Below are 17,157 nucleotides of genomic sequence, written 5' to 3' on the forward strand. Positions count from 1 at the left end.
GGCAAGATCATTAAAACATTATCTTAAGATGACACAGGAATTCAGAAGGGACCAACGTCTCTTCATCATCCCAAAAGGGGCAAGGAAAGGAAAAGCAGCCTCCAAGTCAACAGTGGCAAGATGGATTGTAGGACTCATCCAAAAAACCTATCGGGCTAGTGGTCTTCCTATTCCCAAGGCAATAAATGCGCATTCAACGAGAGGAGTCGCCTCGTCCTGGGCAGCCCTGGCAAGGGTCTCCCCGGAAACTATCTGCAGGGCAGCAAGCTGGTCGTCCTTCGGCACCTTTATGTCCCACTATAGCCTTGATCCGGCAGCCCTCACATCGAGAGACTTTGGGAGAAAATTGCTAGAACGCTCTACTCTATAATTATTAAATATATTTTCTTTGAGCAGTACCCTCCCTGTAAAGCGAGTTATTTGACCATTGGTATGCTGCCATGGAGGCACCAGGAAAATGGAAAATTGAATACCTACCTTTCTGTAATTTTCCTTTCCTGGTGCCTACCCATGGCAGCATACACCCTCCCTTATGGACTGCTCTGCGGTCTGAGGGCTAGTAACTAGAATGCCTATCTGAGGGGGGGAGCTCTTTTTATTGAGAGAGTTACGTGGTCCTGTGGGTCAGTGGGGGCGGAGCCATGACCATTGGTATGCTGCCATGGGTAGGCACCAGGAAAGGAAAATTACAGAAAGGTAGGTATTCAATTTTCCATTATGCATTACGATGCTTTGTGGCAAAGCATGGTTTAACTCCTGTATTATTGTGAGTTATCACAATGCATGGGTGTAAACCTAGCCTCAAGCAACACTAGAGCTGAAAACAATGCCTTGGAAAACTGCAATATTCACAACCACTGTCTAAGTTCTATAAGACATGGGTCCGTGGATCTCACACTTCCTTCTGGCAGATTTTTACTGTTACCTGATAGATCTGTGATTCTCATACATGGCCTAATTGCATGGCCTATGACAACTCAACACGGCTCCCAGGTACTCGCCCCCTCCATTGCCTTTCCCTCAACCAAATCTATCTATAGGCTCTCCCTATTTTTGGCTCTACAATCAAAACCCTGTGCTGGTTAATTAATTGCTTATTGTAGCACTTCTTATACCTTAATGCAAATGTAAGTAACGTTGTATTTATGTGACATGAAACCAGTAATGCACTCAAGCGCGTCGGGATCCTACGGGGTTAATGACCACGCTACATCAAGATGCAACTCAACTCAACTCAACTTATGTATCCTCTAATTTTTAATAAAACAATCTGGGACTGAAGTGGTTTAAGAAGTTCTAAACTGAACACCCAACTTATACCGAAACCCCAATTCAGTCTACATTTTAGAACAACCCTTCAAAACAACATCTTTGCTATTTATGAGTCCCTGGGGCTCTGGTATCTAAACATATGGGTCATACACAGAAAAGAGAACAATTATGACCTTTGTGTGCTCATTGCTGCTGTCTTGCCAAAATATGAATTAGGTAAAGAAAAAAAATGCACTTTTTTGTCTTTCTACCCTTAATAGGCTACATTTAAAGACCTAAGGTAGCCTATTAATGGTTAAAAGTGTACATTTAAAGATCTAAGCAGCGTTGCTCTAGAGACTACAATTTTTTTTTTATCAGAGTACTTCTTTAGGATCACTTTTTTTCCTAGACAAGGGCCAGTATAAACTATTTATTCCATACTGTATATATCAAGTAACAATAAACTGCACTTAGTGCTAAATGAAATCAAACCTAAACTTGGTGAAAACAGCAGCACTCACAGACACTAGAATACTGCAATATCAGGAATATTAAAAACAAACAATGGGCTAGATTCACATAGATTAGCGGATCTTTAGATCCGCCGGTGCATTTTTGCGAGGCTAGTGCAGTATTCACAAAGCACTTACCTTGAAACTTGCACCGGCGGATCGTAACTCCCCCGGCGCGATTCAAATTGCGCGGCTAGGGGGAGTGTACAATTTAAATCAGGCGCGTTCCCGCGCCAATTTAACTGCGCATGCGCCGCCGGCGAAATTTTCCAGTGCGCATGGTCCAAATGACGTCGCTAGGACGTCATTGTTTTCGGCGGCAACGTAAATTGCGGCCATCCGTATTCCAGACCAACTTACGCAAACTACGTAAAAATTTGAAACTCGGCGCGGGAACGACGGCCATACTTAACATTAGCTACCCCTCATATAGCAGGGGTAACTATCCGCCGGAAATAGCCGAACGCAAACGACGTAAAAAAAAAGCGACGGGCGGGCGTTCGTTTCTGAATCGGCGGTTCTCCTCATTTGCATATCCGATGCGTAAAAGACCGAGGCGACACCTAGCGGCCGGCGGGAGATTGCAGCCTAAGATCCGACGGTGTAAGTCACTTACACCAGTCGGATCTAAGGGAGATCTATGCGGAACTGATTCTTATGAATCAGTCGCATAGATCCGACCGTCGGATCTCAGAGATACGACGGCGGATCAGGAGATCCGGCCGTCGTATCTCTTGATGAATCTGGCCCAATGTGTTGAGCGGTTACATACAAAGGCCAAATTGATATTAACACAAATTCAACTGTGAAAGATAAACCAGTACTCTAAATAAAAGTCCCAAGATAATCACAAATATTGTGTCTACTTGTGAGATATCAACCTTTGTAATGTCATGCTACTCCGGCATCCCTTGGATGACATTATGTGGAACGAAACACGCAAGAGCAGGGTCAAGCCGTAATGTCATCCCGCCAGTTGGGATGAGCGGCATTTGATTCTGTTAATGCCTGGCTGGTCCTTCCTTTTTTGTGAGTATACAATTTGATTTTCAGTTTAGAACACGGGGGAACGCAGTTCCAGCACCTCCAGCACTGAATGTATATAATGGCACAGGGTGCTGGGGTGTGCTCGAGGGTCTATTGATGCTGGCTTCTGGGGATCTATTGTCACTGGGAGCAATCTTTTGCTTCTGGGGAGTTATTTGTTGCTTGGAGGGATCTACTTTTAAAGTAGGGATCTATTGTTGCTGGCTGCCGAAGGGTCTATTGATGCTGGCTGCTGGGAGACCTATTGTTACTGGCTGGGGTCTATTGTTGCTGGGGGGAATCTATTGTTTCGGGCAGTGGGGGATCTATTTTACAGATTTTCTTTGATATCATTAACTGTTATCAATAACAAATTCATACAAATTATTTAGCACCACAAAATGATACTTGGTTCTGTAGTCTCTAAAAGGGCAGACCTAGGAGGTAGTTAGTGGGTCGAAAAAAGGGACGTTGCTCAGATGTGGGTAGGCGGTGGAGACAAGGGAAGACTAGGAAGGGGGGAGTACCAGCAACCAGCACCCTGATTGTAAATAAATGATTGGAAAAACTGCTACATTGTCTATGCGGGTCCCTCTCAGTGCCGGCCCAAGACATTGTGCTGCCTGGTACCAAGAATGAAATGCTGCCCCCCCTCAAAAAAAATATTACGCCCACCAAAATGCCCAAACATCCATTATTTTATATCATGATAACTAAAGTGGACCTATCATGGCTCTATACATGTATATAGGAGTATAAAAATGACCTGTTATGGCTCTATTCATGCAATTAACCCCACAGTGGAGCGGAGAGCAGAACGGGAGGAGCGGTCGGGCGGCAATTAGCCCGACAGTGGAGTGGAGAGCGGAGCTGGCGGAATGGGATGGCGTGCGGGCGGCAATTTGCTGCCCCCCTGAAAGTGCTGCCTGGTACAATGGTACCATCGGGTCCCATGGTAGGGCCGGCCCTGGTCCCTCTCCCTCCTTTCACATGTGATACAGGGTTTTAATGTATGCAGTTTGCATCATCCTGCACAGAGAGAGCCTTACATCCTTCTGTGGGAGATCCAAAGGGATTTCAGACCTCCTGTATTATGAGGTCTGGGGCTCTGGTAAGCAATTTCATTTGGTGGTGGCTGGAGCACTGCAGTCGGTGAAAGTGTTTTGCGGGCTGATATCTCACAAGTAGAAACACATACATGTACCTATATATGTTGGCTGTGTTAACTTAGCTCCAGTGCCAACCTTTGAAAAGTATTAACTAGTTCCAAGCTTTCATAAGTCTATTGCTAAATCTGGTTTGAACGGTATTATGTTAATAATTACCACTTGCTGAGATAATTTTTTTCTGTAATAACTATGGTGCCAAATGTATATACTCTTTGAATTTCACCAAAACTTAATTTTAGTACACTCTGAAAAAAATGTATATCTAAAACATTATGTATGCTATCTGCACCCCACAGGCAGTATTTCATATGTTAAATAAATATTACCTTAAGTTCATCTGTTTCTATGAAGCCACTGTGATCAGTGTCATATCTCCGCCAGGTCTATAAAGACAAAAAATCCATTAAAAAAAGTCTTGTGATGACAACAGTTCAATATAAAAAATGTAATTACATCAAGTACAATGTCTGCTTGACAAATGTTTACACTCTTCATTGTCTTAATCCTAGTACACACGGCCCAAATGTCGGGCGGCATCAGCTGGTTCACTAGAAACTGGCTGGCATTCGACCGTGTGTATGACAGCCAGTCTGACAGAAGCTGGCCAGCTTCTGTTGAAAGGGCATGACCAAAAAAGGTCTGCCGTTCAGCTCCCGTCAGCCAGCGGCTAAGAGTGCTGACCGGAGTGTTCTGGGGGGGGGGGGGCAGACACACGCAATAAAACAGCAGGGGAGATCGCGATACTAATATCTGATAGTTAGTACAGCAGCTCTTCCTGAGCTGTCAGTTTTTTTCCATCCCTGCTGGGTTGGATGGAAAAAAACTACTAGGGTGTACCAGGCTTTAAAAAGATCTGTGGGATTTTGTGTTCTGCAGTGATGTAGAAGCTGGTCGAAGGAACCACAGGGCCCAGCAAGAGGCACGCTACATGACACACCCGTGGGAGTCAAATAGCAGCCCAGAGCTCTTCAAGATGGCAGAAATCTGACTCGCTGTCCACTAAAAAGTTAAGTATAAAAATTCTTATTTAACAGTTTACTTTACATTTTTACAGAGTCACTATAACCTTCCTCAATCAACCTATAGTCTCATTAGCTGCACACATTTAACTGTGGAGCATTCACCAGTTATATAATACAGGGACAAAAATGCCGGAGGTAAAATTGTGATTTTTATTAACTTAGTAGGATGTTTAGCCTGAGGCATTTTAACTTTTGTTATAGTTTTATTTTTATTATTATTATTGAGAAATTATATTTAAGGAACATCAGGGATAATTTATCAAACTAACAATATGAAAAAAATTCTCCTTTTTTATTGTTAAGATTGAATAAGTTAATGTAAGTAAATATGTGAGCCAAACGTAGAAAAAATATTTCAGTAATATTATCTCGATAGATGTTTTATTTAACCTGCCACAAGACAAGCCATAAAGGTGAATACACATTATTGGGTAGTTAGGGTTAAGTGAGTTGGCTGCCAAAGCAAACTACCGAGCAAATAAGTAATACATTTTTTCCTGGGATCCATGGCTGAATAACTACATTGGATATCACAGACCTGTATGTCCTTGTCTATGGAAATAGTTCTGTAATACCTGCATGAATTCTTCACTTGACTTCAGCTGCTGTCTGAAGAACAACAAGAAGTTCTCCTCAGTCGGTAAGATCTGGGCGAGCTGGAAAAGGCCAGATAATGGAAATGAGATGCATATTTTACCAGGCAGCCTTCATTTTACAATAACAATGTTTGTATGCAGTATGTGGATAAATCAAAGCTTTGCTCACAAAGGGATACTGCTTTCCTGGCTTGCTTCATAGTAAAAAAAAAAAAATCTCCAAAAGGGCCAACTGCCAAAGAATAGAGTGAACATTTACCTTTCCCACATCCCGTGACACCAAGAGAAACGCTCAGCTGAAGTCCACAGGTCAATTGACACTTCCTGGAGTGTCATAGGACACAGTAGTGATGTGGGGGATGGTGAGAGGAACCACTGAACAATGTGGTTGACTAACAAGATAGACACTCCCGCAGCATGTGTTGGTTTTTCCAGCAGACTTCAGCTATGGATTTCTCTTAAACGGACTAGTGTCAGGCCTCGTACACACGACCGTTTCCTCGACAGAATCCATCAAGAAACTTGGTGGCAGAGCTTTTTTGCAGAGGAAAACGGTCGTGTGTATGTTTTTCATCGAGAAAACTGTCGTGGAACTCGACGAGAAAAAAAGAGAACAAGTTCTCTTTTTCCTCGTTGGGAGTCTCAATTTCCTCGTCGTGTTCCTCGTCGGCCTGGTTTTCGACGAGAAATGCGAGCGTGTGTATGCTTAGAAACCCGCGCATGCTCAGAATAAAGTAGCGTTTGTAATGGAGATAGCACATTCGTCACGCTGTAACAGACTGAAAAGAGCAAATTGTCTCTTACCAAATTTTTACTTAAAGTGGAGGTTCCATCAAAAAAACTATTTTGCTTTAAACTGTAGCTTACACCTAAAAAAGAAAAACATTTTTTTTACTCATCTGGAAATGCCTGTTGCTATGCGGTCCCACAAAATCTGCCTTTGAAACCACCTAGGATTCTGACATCATCTCCCTCTAATGCTCCTGGGAAATGTGTGTCATCATTTCCCAGGATGCAGTGCGCTGTCCAATTATCACTCCCCATCCAAGACTTCCAGGAAGTAAGTGCCTGTATGCTTCACAATGCCCACAAGCAAAATGACAACGGTGTAGACATAGTTTTACAAACTATCTTTTTTGACTATCTATGCGGATCTGCAGCGGATTGTAAAATAGTAAGTGACCGGATTTATATTATAAAAACGCAGGATGAAAGGACATACATTTAAAAAATGCTAATTGTGGCTAGAACTCCACTTTAACACGCAGTAACATGAGATTAGCAAAAGCAGCCCCAAGGGTTGTGCCAGTGGAATCGAACTTCCCCTGCCGTTGTATGTGTTGTACGTCACCGCGTTTGAGAACGACGAGATTTGGTCTTGACAGTGTGTACGCAAAGAAAGCTTGTCAAGTTTCTCGACAAGCCTAACAAGGAACTCGTCGAAGAAAACAATGTTTCATTTATGACGAGTTCCTCGGTCGTGTGTACGAGGCCTTAGGCATGGATATTTAGAAAGGCAAGCAATTACTCCTCACTCCTTTTGCAGGTAGCTGCCCTGTTCTGAGATTTATTTTTGTACTGACATCATTTTAAGAGGATCAATAGGTTATTGGAAAATCTATAGGTAAAGTAAAAAACAAAAGAAAGAAATGCGCAACAGCCCTCTTCCCTCCATAATTCTAGATGTTCATGATACACAGGGGTTGATTTACTACAGGCAAATAGACTGTGTACTTTGCTGTTGCTCCAGAGCTTAGTAAATGAAAAAGACTTCACTTTGACAAAGAGTACCCAATCATGTGCAAGGAAAATGAAAAAAAAATATGAATTTTTGCTTGCACGTGATTGGATAGCAGAAGTCAGCAGAGAACAGCACAATGCTTAGTAACACACTGGGGGTTATTTACTAAAGGCAAATCCACTTTGCACTACAAGTGCACTTGGAAGTGCAATCGCTGTTAATCTGAGGGGGACATGCAAGGAAAATAAAAAACAGCATTTTAGCTTGCACATGATTGGATAATAAAATCAGCAGAGCTTCCCATCATTTCAGATCTACCCCCTCAGATTTAAAGCAACTTCACTTCCAAGTGCACTTTCAAGTGCACTTGCAGTGCGCTTGTAGTGCAAAATGGATTTGTCTTTTGTAAATAACCCCCACTATCATGCATTGACATTCACTGAATTGGGAAAAAAGGTTCATTTCCAGTTTTCGGTGCACTGGGATACATTGACAGCCCATTGACATTGTTGCAAAAGGTATAACGGGGTTCTTAGAAATATGTTACAGTATAGGTAAACTTGGGGGCATATTTGTTGAAGCAGAACTTTTCTCCTAACTTTTTTTTTTTACATTCAGTGCCCCCAACGTGTATCTGAAGAAAACTGAGCTTAGAATAAAAGCTGTTACTCCGTAGCAATCAGCCTTTAAAGCGGAGGTTCACCCTAACAACAAGTATATACCATTACACTCAGCATACTTCCGACATGTACAGTATGCTGTTTTTTTTTTATCGCTGTACATACCGTCTTATTATTATTTTCCACCCGGCTTCCGGGTTCTCACTTAGCCCAGATGATTGATGTGCGGATAAGGCATGTCACACGTTCCGAAAATAGCCGAACTGGAAGTCGGCTCTATACGGCTCTATACGGTGCCTGCGCACAGACTAGGAGCCGTGTAGAACTGACTGCGCAGGCGCCGTATAGAGCCAACTCCAAGTTTGGCTATTTTCGGAACGCGTGACGCGCCTTATCCGCACGTCAATCATCTGGGCTAAGTCCCAGATGACACTACGCCTCTTCATAGGAACGCCTACTCCCCGAGGGGGTAAGAACCCGGAAGCCGGGTGGAAAAGAATAATAAGACGTTATGTACAGCGATATGGATGTAATTGTATATTCTTGTTTTTAGGGTAAACCTCCGCTTTAATAAAGAATTACAGCAAAGAAAATGCTCTTTCGATATAATTTTGCCTTGTCGAATTATTGCACCATTTAATCTTAATTACGTTTTTAAGTTACTAAATGCAGTCTGTAATCTTCCTGAGTCTATGGAATATATATTAGTCTGCAAACCACCTGGGAGGACATTACCTGTTTGCAGTGTGCTTGCAGTTCATGGCGTCTGTGATTTGCAAGTTATAGCTGCTAAAGTCAAATCACCTAACAGTTCATCCATCATCCAACTGGCCCAAGGGCAACCTGGTAGAGCTTTGGATTTCTCTACCTACAGTTTTTAGGGTGAGAATGAAAATCTGATTTCTCCAGTTTTGAAGGATATTGATGGCTATAAAACTAGCTTTGAGTGCAGGAATGCCTTCTGTTTTCAGAAAGTTCTGCTGAGATCCATTGAAAACTTATGACCATCTGCCCTCATTTATCACAGTGTAGACAGGTGAGTGAATGTTAAAAACAGCTACAGGCGACAAATATGGAAAACACCTTTCCTTCACCCATGTATTGCTATGAAAGTCATAAAATAATTTTATATTCAGATTTTATGTTTACTGTATATAAAATGTGTTTTGGTCAGCAGCATGCCAGCTAAATACTGAAATGAGGCTTTCAGAAATGTCTGTTCTGTAAACTGATGGCCAAAATGGGTAGATAGATACTTAAAAGGATGTAGCTAATAGGGCAATATTCATAAATATTCCAGTGAAAAATAAAATGACAAGGAGTGTGTAAAGTCCCAGACCGTGAAAAGTAGTCTCATTCCCTTGTGCTACATACATGTATAATATACTTAAAGCGGAGTTTCACCCTAAAAACAAACTTTTTATTAACAGCTTGCCTTTAATGTAAAAAAAAAAAAAAAATCGTAATTTATTTTTAATTTTTTACTCACTAGTTTCTAGTCCGCATGGTTCAACTTCCTGTCCTAAGACCCCATTGCCTCTTGGGAAATGATGACACTCATTTCCCAGGAGTCTCTGGGCATTACTGTGCCTAAAAATCCCAGCATGCACCTCTCTAGGGAAATCCAGGAAGACACAGGAACTGGGCTTCTCATGACCACAGCTAACATGGAAACGGCCACAAAATCACTGAGCAGATATCAGGTACGTGTTTACACTGTTTTATGTACCGATCATGGCTTTTTGATAATTGTAAAAAAATATTGAATGTAATGTATTGTGGATTGCAGAAAAATAAATAAAAACTATGCCCGGAATCCCGCTTTAAATTATTGACTTTCTATATATTTTCTTTATTTAATTTAGTAAATAACTAAACAAGTGACATTTTATGCAATATTCATATTGCATATGAATATTTTGTGTTTATATTTAACCAGCACCTGCAGCTTTAGGCTTTTTTTCACATGTTTTCTTTATCTCCTTTCCTTCTATTAAAAAAAAGCCATTTGTTTACAGGTCTCAATGGCCCAAGCTGAATCATACACAAGTAAATGAGTCATCGCAGTGACTCCCTCTTTTCCCTCACCATACAGGCATCTCTGAGGCTGAAGGAAAAAATGATTGCTGCTCCCTGTCTTTAGAAAGTATAATATATACAGACCTATAAAAAAGTAAACACGTCCCATGGACATTGTTGACTTTTTCAACATATTTTAACAAGCAAACATTAGATCTTTATTCTACATAGAAAGGTTATATACTTAAATAAACACACATAAAAAAATATGCAGTTTCAATTATTATTTAAATAGAAATATCAATGGATGTAATGAAAAAGTAAGTACACCTTGGCATCAAAAAAGCGGGTATTCCCTTTAGTAGACATTATTTCTTGTGGGCATTTTGTTTAACTGCCCATCAGTCTAATGCCGCGTATACACGACTGTTTTCCGGGATGTAAAAAATGTTCCAGAGCATTTTTCACGACGTAAAAAATGGGCATTACAATTTTAGAACATGCTCTAAATTTTCACGTCGTTTTTAACGTTGTAAAAAATGGTCGTGTGTGGGCTTTAACGACGTGAAAAAAACGCGCATGCTCTGAAGCAAGTTATAAGACGGGGCCCTCGTTCTGGTAAAACTAGCATTTTGCTAGAGCATATTTATTTCACGATCGTGTGTAGGCAAGGCTGGTTTAACAATAATCGAGTTGAAAAAAACCTTGTTTTTTCTAGACCATTAAAAACGGTCGTGTGTACGCGGCATTTGACATTGATATTTTTGACCACTTCTGCACGCAATTTATTCCGTTGCTTGTGGGATTCCTTGAATCAAATCCTGGTTTTGACAAGAGCACACTATAACCATATATTTCTTCTTTTTTGAACCATTCCTTGGTATTTGCTAGTGTGTTTCAAAGCATAAAATATTCAACTTTAATTTAAACTTTTCGACCAATGGCCTTACATTCTGCCCAGGCCCTGAAGAAACAGAGCAACTACAAAACCATAACATTTCCATCACCACGCTGCACAGTTGTTATGAGGTTCTTCTTTTGAAATACTGTCTTCAGTATATGAATTTGTCTGGTATGTTCATAGTAGCTCCTGTTTTAAAGTACTGGTCAGAGAAACCGTAGGGTACAAGTTTAGAGAAGGCATCACTTGGCAACAGGAAAGAACCAAGAGCTTGAAGAAAAAATAAAGTTAAGACAGGGAGTAAAGGGAAGACATCACAACCACTCCGAATAACCAGACCCACAGCTCAATGAGAGGACAGACTATAAAAAATGGAGGTCATATTATATAGCATTTTCCATAATATGCCACAGCTCCTAGGCTTTGCTAAACTTATCAAGAGAATCATGAAGGCAAGTAGTTGAAATATGCCATCATTTTGACATTTCGGATCCTTGTATGTAGTTCTACAAGGTATGAAGTCTCAGTGCTGTAGCATGTATATGCGATAATAATTTTTTGGAAGGTTTGAAAAAGTCCGGTGGGGTAAGCCCAAGACTGAAGTTTAGTTTCATCGGTCCAAACCGACCGTGTGTGGGCCCCATCGGTCAGTTACACTTCGGTCCAAAAATGTAGAACTTGCTTTAAAATTCAACCGATGGACGCCTAACCCATAGGTCAAAACCGATGGTTAGTACACAAAAGCATCGGTTCCAAACCTGCGCATGCTCAGAATCAAGTCGACGCATGCTTGGAAGCATTGAACTTCATTTGCATGTCGTTGTGTTTTTTTACATCACCGAGTTGGACTCGATTGGTTTTTGAACTGATGGTGTGTAGGCACATCAGACCATCAGTCTGCTTCATCGGTTTAATCGATGAAAACGGTCCTTCGGACCATTCTCATTGGATGGACCGACCGTGTGTGCGCGGCCTTAGAGATTGTATGGGCACAGTGACAGATTTGTACAACTCCGTAGTGATTACTTTAGCAGGTCAAATTTCTCTTGAAGTTGTTTAAGGGAACATATTTTTCTAGTTCTGACATCCATCAGGTATCTGAAATGAAATAAGGCCTTGGACATTCAGGGCTGAGACAACTGTGAGGTGAAACTCTCCAGAATCATGGAGAAAGATGAAAGATGTCATAAGAAAGATATAATTAAGGATGAGTCTGTTGACAAGCTATACCGGCATTTTGTGTGTCACTATATATTTCTAAGAAATGCCATAGTACAGAGTAACTTAGATATTTCAGTGTCCACATTGCTGCTCCATAACATGGAGTTAGGATTGATAGGTGCTATCTACAGCTTTTCCACTTCAGTTCATCAATTGTAAGTGTATAAGGTAGAAAAGGAAGTCAATGCTCTCAAATGAAGTGCTTGGTAATATTCTGTTATATTTGAAAAGGATAGGATGCCCTGCCTGTGAAACCCTCCCAATTGGAGCAACAAAAAAAGTGAGAAGGTCATTTTGTAACTTTTTAAAATGGTAGATGGGTACAGGGATCAGGAATGTCTCAACAAAGATATAGTAGCTTCAGAAACAATGCTATTTTTAATGGCACTAAGCAACCAAGGAAGGAAATGTGATGGGCTTTCCACTGGGATTGAGAATTTCTAATGTCATGATATAAGGGCAAATAATACTAAATATTTAAGTGATGTGGTTTTCTAGGTACAGTATTGAGTTGGGGACTGAAGTTTCTGAGGGGACATGTTGTAGGAGAGACCGTCCCTCTGTCTAGGTATTATTCATCTTTTAGCCTGAGAGTGAGCTGTATACCTCCAATGTCTTTAGTGTTCCCTCAATCTACTAACAATAAAGTAGCAAAGTTATCCGTAGAATATGGAGAACACAAGGGAGCTAAAGACAGCAATAAGAACCTGACAGAGACTACAATTTCACTTTGAAAATGAGGAACAATGGCAAATAAGATTGTACACAAAGGAAAAAAGTCTGCGCTTACGCCAGGCACAATGTGACCCCACCAACCTAGTTGCTCAAGGCCGAAGGAAGTGGAAATGATACAAAGTGATGTTTAAAACAATGACATGGAAGAAAAGTCCATAAAATTCTTTAAAAGCAACTTTTGAAGGAAGCCCAGTGGAATAAGAACGGTCTTCTGAGGTAGCTGGATCTAAAGCACAGGCGCCACTCTAAGTGCAGTATGTTGATAATTTTTTAAATTCCACACATAGACAGGGTACTCACAAAGGTACGATCCTAACAGGCATGTAGGCATAAGAGCCGAACGTCCGTGAAGGCTGTACATCCGTAGGCTGGTGGCTGCGGTCTCTTTACGCAGGCTGCGACAGTGGTTGCCGACACTTCCTGTGTCTAGAGCGCACGCAGATGGAGCCAGGGGGATGTCATCACTTCTGGGTAGCGGGGAACCAATAGGCAATGCGTTTGCGGAGCATGCGCTCCTCTTAAATCCTGAAGAATCAGCTCATGCGCTCCAGACACAGGAATTGTCAGCAACCACTGTCGCAGCCTACATACAGAGACCGCAGCCACCAGCCTACGGATGTACAGCCTTCACTGACTTTCGGGTCAAACGCAGTCACTGTGCCATGCCATCAAACACAGCCACTGTGCCATCAATTGTCACCACTGTGCCATGCCATCAAACGCAGCCACTATGCCGAAGGAGCCGCTGAATAATTTGGGGATCGGCGTATTAAGTTACCAAGTTCTCTTGTCTAGGGGTACAACTTGTGAGTGTGGATAAGGAGCGAATATTCAGACAACAGTGTGAGTTTCCAATGCTTTATTCCAAGGCCAACATAGCCAACATCAACATGGCACACAATAGGAAAAGGGTTGATGAGCAGAGAGAAAAACTGCAGTATCAGGCCTTGGATATCAAGAACATGGAGAGCAAGCCTGCTCTCAGCATAGACAGTTCAAACGTCGCCACTCCCGCCTGAATAGGTAAAGTGCCCCTGGACAGGTGATTAACTTGAGCCTGGCAGCCAGAAGGTCACTTGCAAATAAAGTCACTGGGAGGAAAACAGGGCCCCTGCACAGGCCTGGTATATATTCAAATATGGTTAAATGGTAGAACTAGCGAATCCTCCCAGTAAGTCCAATTTAGGGTCACCAATAGACAGCTGAAATGTACCTGTCATGTGGCGTGGTGACCGGATCCCCGATGGCACGTCCAGACCTCACAGACAACCTCTGTATCTAGGTTCTCCCGAGCAGACCCCCCATCGTACAGCTTTCAGCTTAGGATCTGGGACCCAGCGAGCCGCTGGGGTCCCTCTCAGCATCAAGCTGAGATTTCGGTAGGTGCGTAGCTTCGGCCAGGCAGGCCTCGATGGTGGGACCCATGGATCCGCGCACCCTGAAGGTGGATGCCGCACCTGGGACTCGGGCTCCGCGTAGAACAGAACTACTCATGGCGGTCGCCACAGATATACCCCCCGCCAGCATGCCCAGAGAGGGAAAATCTCTCTGATTGGCTGCTGAGGAAAGATAGGTCCGTCAGAACCCCTCTAGCGCCAACTGTCGCCCAGGGGTGATAACACACCCCTGGCACGCAGACTGACCCACGAGGCAGTACCAAACTGGAAACAGCAGAAATTAAACAATTTGTGAGTGGGAGCAACTTAAATCTCCCACTCCCTACTAACTTTAGCGTAACGCCCCACTAACAAAAAGGGGGGTGCGCTACACATGCAATGCATGAATCTATGTATTTCAGTAGCTGTGCGAGAGCCAGAGGGGGCGGCGCACCGGCGCCCTCTATGGACGAACCGCCACTGGTTCTAGACCAACTGCAATTGCAGAGTGCACAGTTTATTTTCCTCTAGTAAATCGACCCCAAAGTATTTTCCATAGAGTGGAGAGGGATTCGATTCGAACACCTATTAGGTTTTTATTCTCTGTGCCATTGTTAAAGAGATCCACCCTCTCTATTTGTCCTGTTTACCATTATCATTGAAAGTAGGGTTGTCCAGATACCGATACCAGTATCGGTATCGGGACCGATACCGAGTATTTGCGCTAGTACTCGTACTCGCGCAAATACTCCCGATACCAAAATAGAATACTTTTTTTTTTTTTTTGTGACATCGAACACAAATTGGATGGCACCATTGGATGGCACTGCTAGGTGGCACTGGCATTGATTGAATGGCACTCATAAATGGATGGCACTGATAGGTGGCACTGGCATTGATTGGGTGGCACTGATGAGATGCACTAATAAGCTGCCTCCCTGCACTGATGCACTAATGGGCACTGATCTGCACTGATAGGTGGCACTGGCTAGCTGCACTTTTGGGCACTGGCACCGATGAGCTGCACTGACAGTGATCACTCCTTCAATGATATGTAGTTTTCCAGTACCGTATGCTAAAAAACAGCCCCACACCATGATGTACCAGTTCTTCATAAATCTAAAGAAAATATCTTTGGTCTGTATTGTGGTTTGAAAACGGTCACATGACATTAAAAAAAAGTATCGGTATTCGGTATCGGCGACTACTTGAAAAAAAGTATCGGTACTTGTACTCGGTCCTAAAAAAGTGGTATCGGGACAACCCTAATTGAAAGTGAAAGGAAAATAAATTCCCCAGAAAAGTGATCGAGGGCAAATCTTTCAATGGGGACACTAGTTCTGGAGACCAGGAGGTCCTTAAGGAATTCCCTTTATTTTCAGGAATTTCCTCTCACTTCCAGTTTGGCAATGGGACAGGAAGTGAAGGAAAATCTCTGCGATGGGACACAGATGGTGAAAAATAAATCTGACAGGGGTTATAACCCTTCCATGCTCTATTCATAATAAAATGAGCAGCGTTTTACATACAATATATTGAAAATATAATGCCCTTCGGTGTAAATGTGTTACATTAATATGTTTATAAAATCTAAACTAGCAAGTAGGCACCAAAACATATGATCCTTAGGAAATAGTATGAATCAGAGTTTCATTTACTAATGGTTCACAGACCAAATCAGCTTGAGAGAAAATTTCAAAGGTTTAAAAGTTTGTCTTTTAATATAAAAGCTCCATGGCCTTCACACAGTGCTTAGTGAGCGGTGTAATCACACAGAGCACAGAGGTGTAGAATGGATACATTTAACATCCGTGTGCTGCGCCTCACACACATGAATGATACGCCCTTTAACAGAACCTTCAAACCTTCTGCGACCGCCCGACCAACCATGTTATTTAATTACCAGAGAGAATGTGCTCTTTGCAGGATGTTGTTTGATTCATATGCAAAGCTCCACCTCAGTGCAAGGATGTATAGAAAGTCACCCTGTTGCAAGCATGTACATGATGACATTCAAAAAAAACGATGTAACTTGGCTTTGTTACCTTGAAAGCAGTATAATGCCGCATACAGGCGGTCGTTTTTTGTGATGAAAAAAAATGACGTTTTAAATCATGAAATAAAACAACGTTTTTGAAACATCATTTTCAAAAACGACGTTGCCTACACACCATCGTTTTTTCACAATGCTCTAGCAAAGCGAGGTTACGTTTCACCACTTTTTTCCATTGAAGCTCGCTTCATAACTAGCTTCTGGGCATGCGCGGGTTGAAAAACGTCGTTTTAAACTACGTTTTTTGCTACACACGGTAAATTTCCGTGAAGTAAAAAACGACGTTTTGAAAAACGACACAAAAAATTCAAGCATGTTCGAATTTTTTTTGGTCGTTTTTTTGAAGACATAAAACAACGTTTTTGCCCACACATGATCATTTTAAATGACGTTTTTTAAAGAACTGTATGCGGCATAAAACTCAAAAGCAAACATTTATTATATTGCAGCTTACCAATTCTTAGATATTGTAGCTGCATGAGTTTTGTTTAGGCTTTCTGGGGTAGATTCAGAGAGAAGATACGACGGCTTATCTCCTGATACGCCGTCGTATCTTTGAGTACGGCCGGTCGTGTCTATGCGCCTGATTCATAGAATCAGATACGCCTAGATTTGACTAAGATCCGACTGATGTACGTCTCTTACGCCGTCGGATCTTAACTGCATATTTACGCTGGCCTCTAGGGGCGTGTACGCTGATTCCCGCCTAGAATATGTAAATCAGCTAGATACGCGAATTCACGAACGAACGCCCAGCCGACGCAGTACATTTACAACATTTCCGTAAGGCTTTTCCCGGCGTATAGTTACCCCTGCTATATGAGGCGTATCCTATGTTAAGTATGGCCGTCGTTCCTGCGTCAAATTTTAAAAAGTTACGTCGTTTGCGTAAGTCGTTCGTGAATGGGGCTG

The 17,157-nt window shown here is 42.1% G+C and overlaps 1 protein-coding gene across 1 annotated transcript in view; it reads right to left on the reverse strand.

The window, feature by feature from the left end:
* The window catches only part of CALB1 (calbindin 1), a 115,256-nt gene that overhangs the window by 35,737 nt on the left and 62,362 nt on the right, over nt 1–17,157 (reverse strand). The window contains exons 4-5 of the mRNA XM_040354607.1: nt 5,559–5,639; nt 4,288–4,344 (exon numbers count right to left, since the gene is read on the reverse strand). Of these exons, the coding sequence (XP_040210541.1) occupies nt 4,288–4,344; nt 5,559–5,639 (138 nt within the window). The remainder of the gene's footprint in view (nt 1–4,287; nt 4,345–5,558; nt 5,640–17,157) is intronic.

Source organism: Rana temporaria, chromosome 5 (assembly GCF_905171775.1).
Source record: "Rana temporaria chromosome 5, aRanTem1.1, whole genome shotgun sequence".
Taxonomy (NCBI): domain Eukaryota; kingdom Metazoa; phylum Chordata; class Amphibia; order Anura; family Ranidae; genus Rana; species Rana temporaria.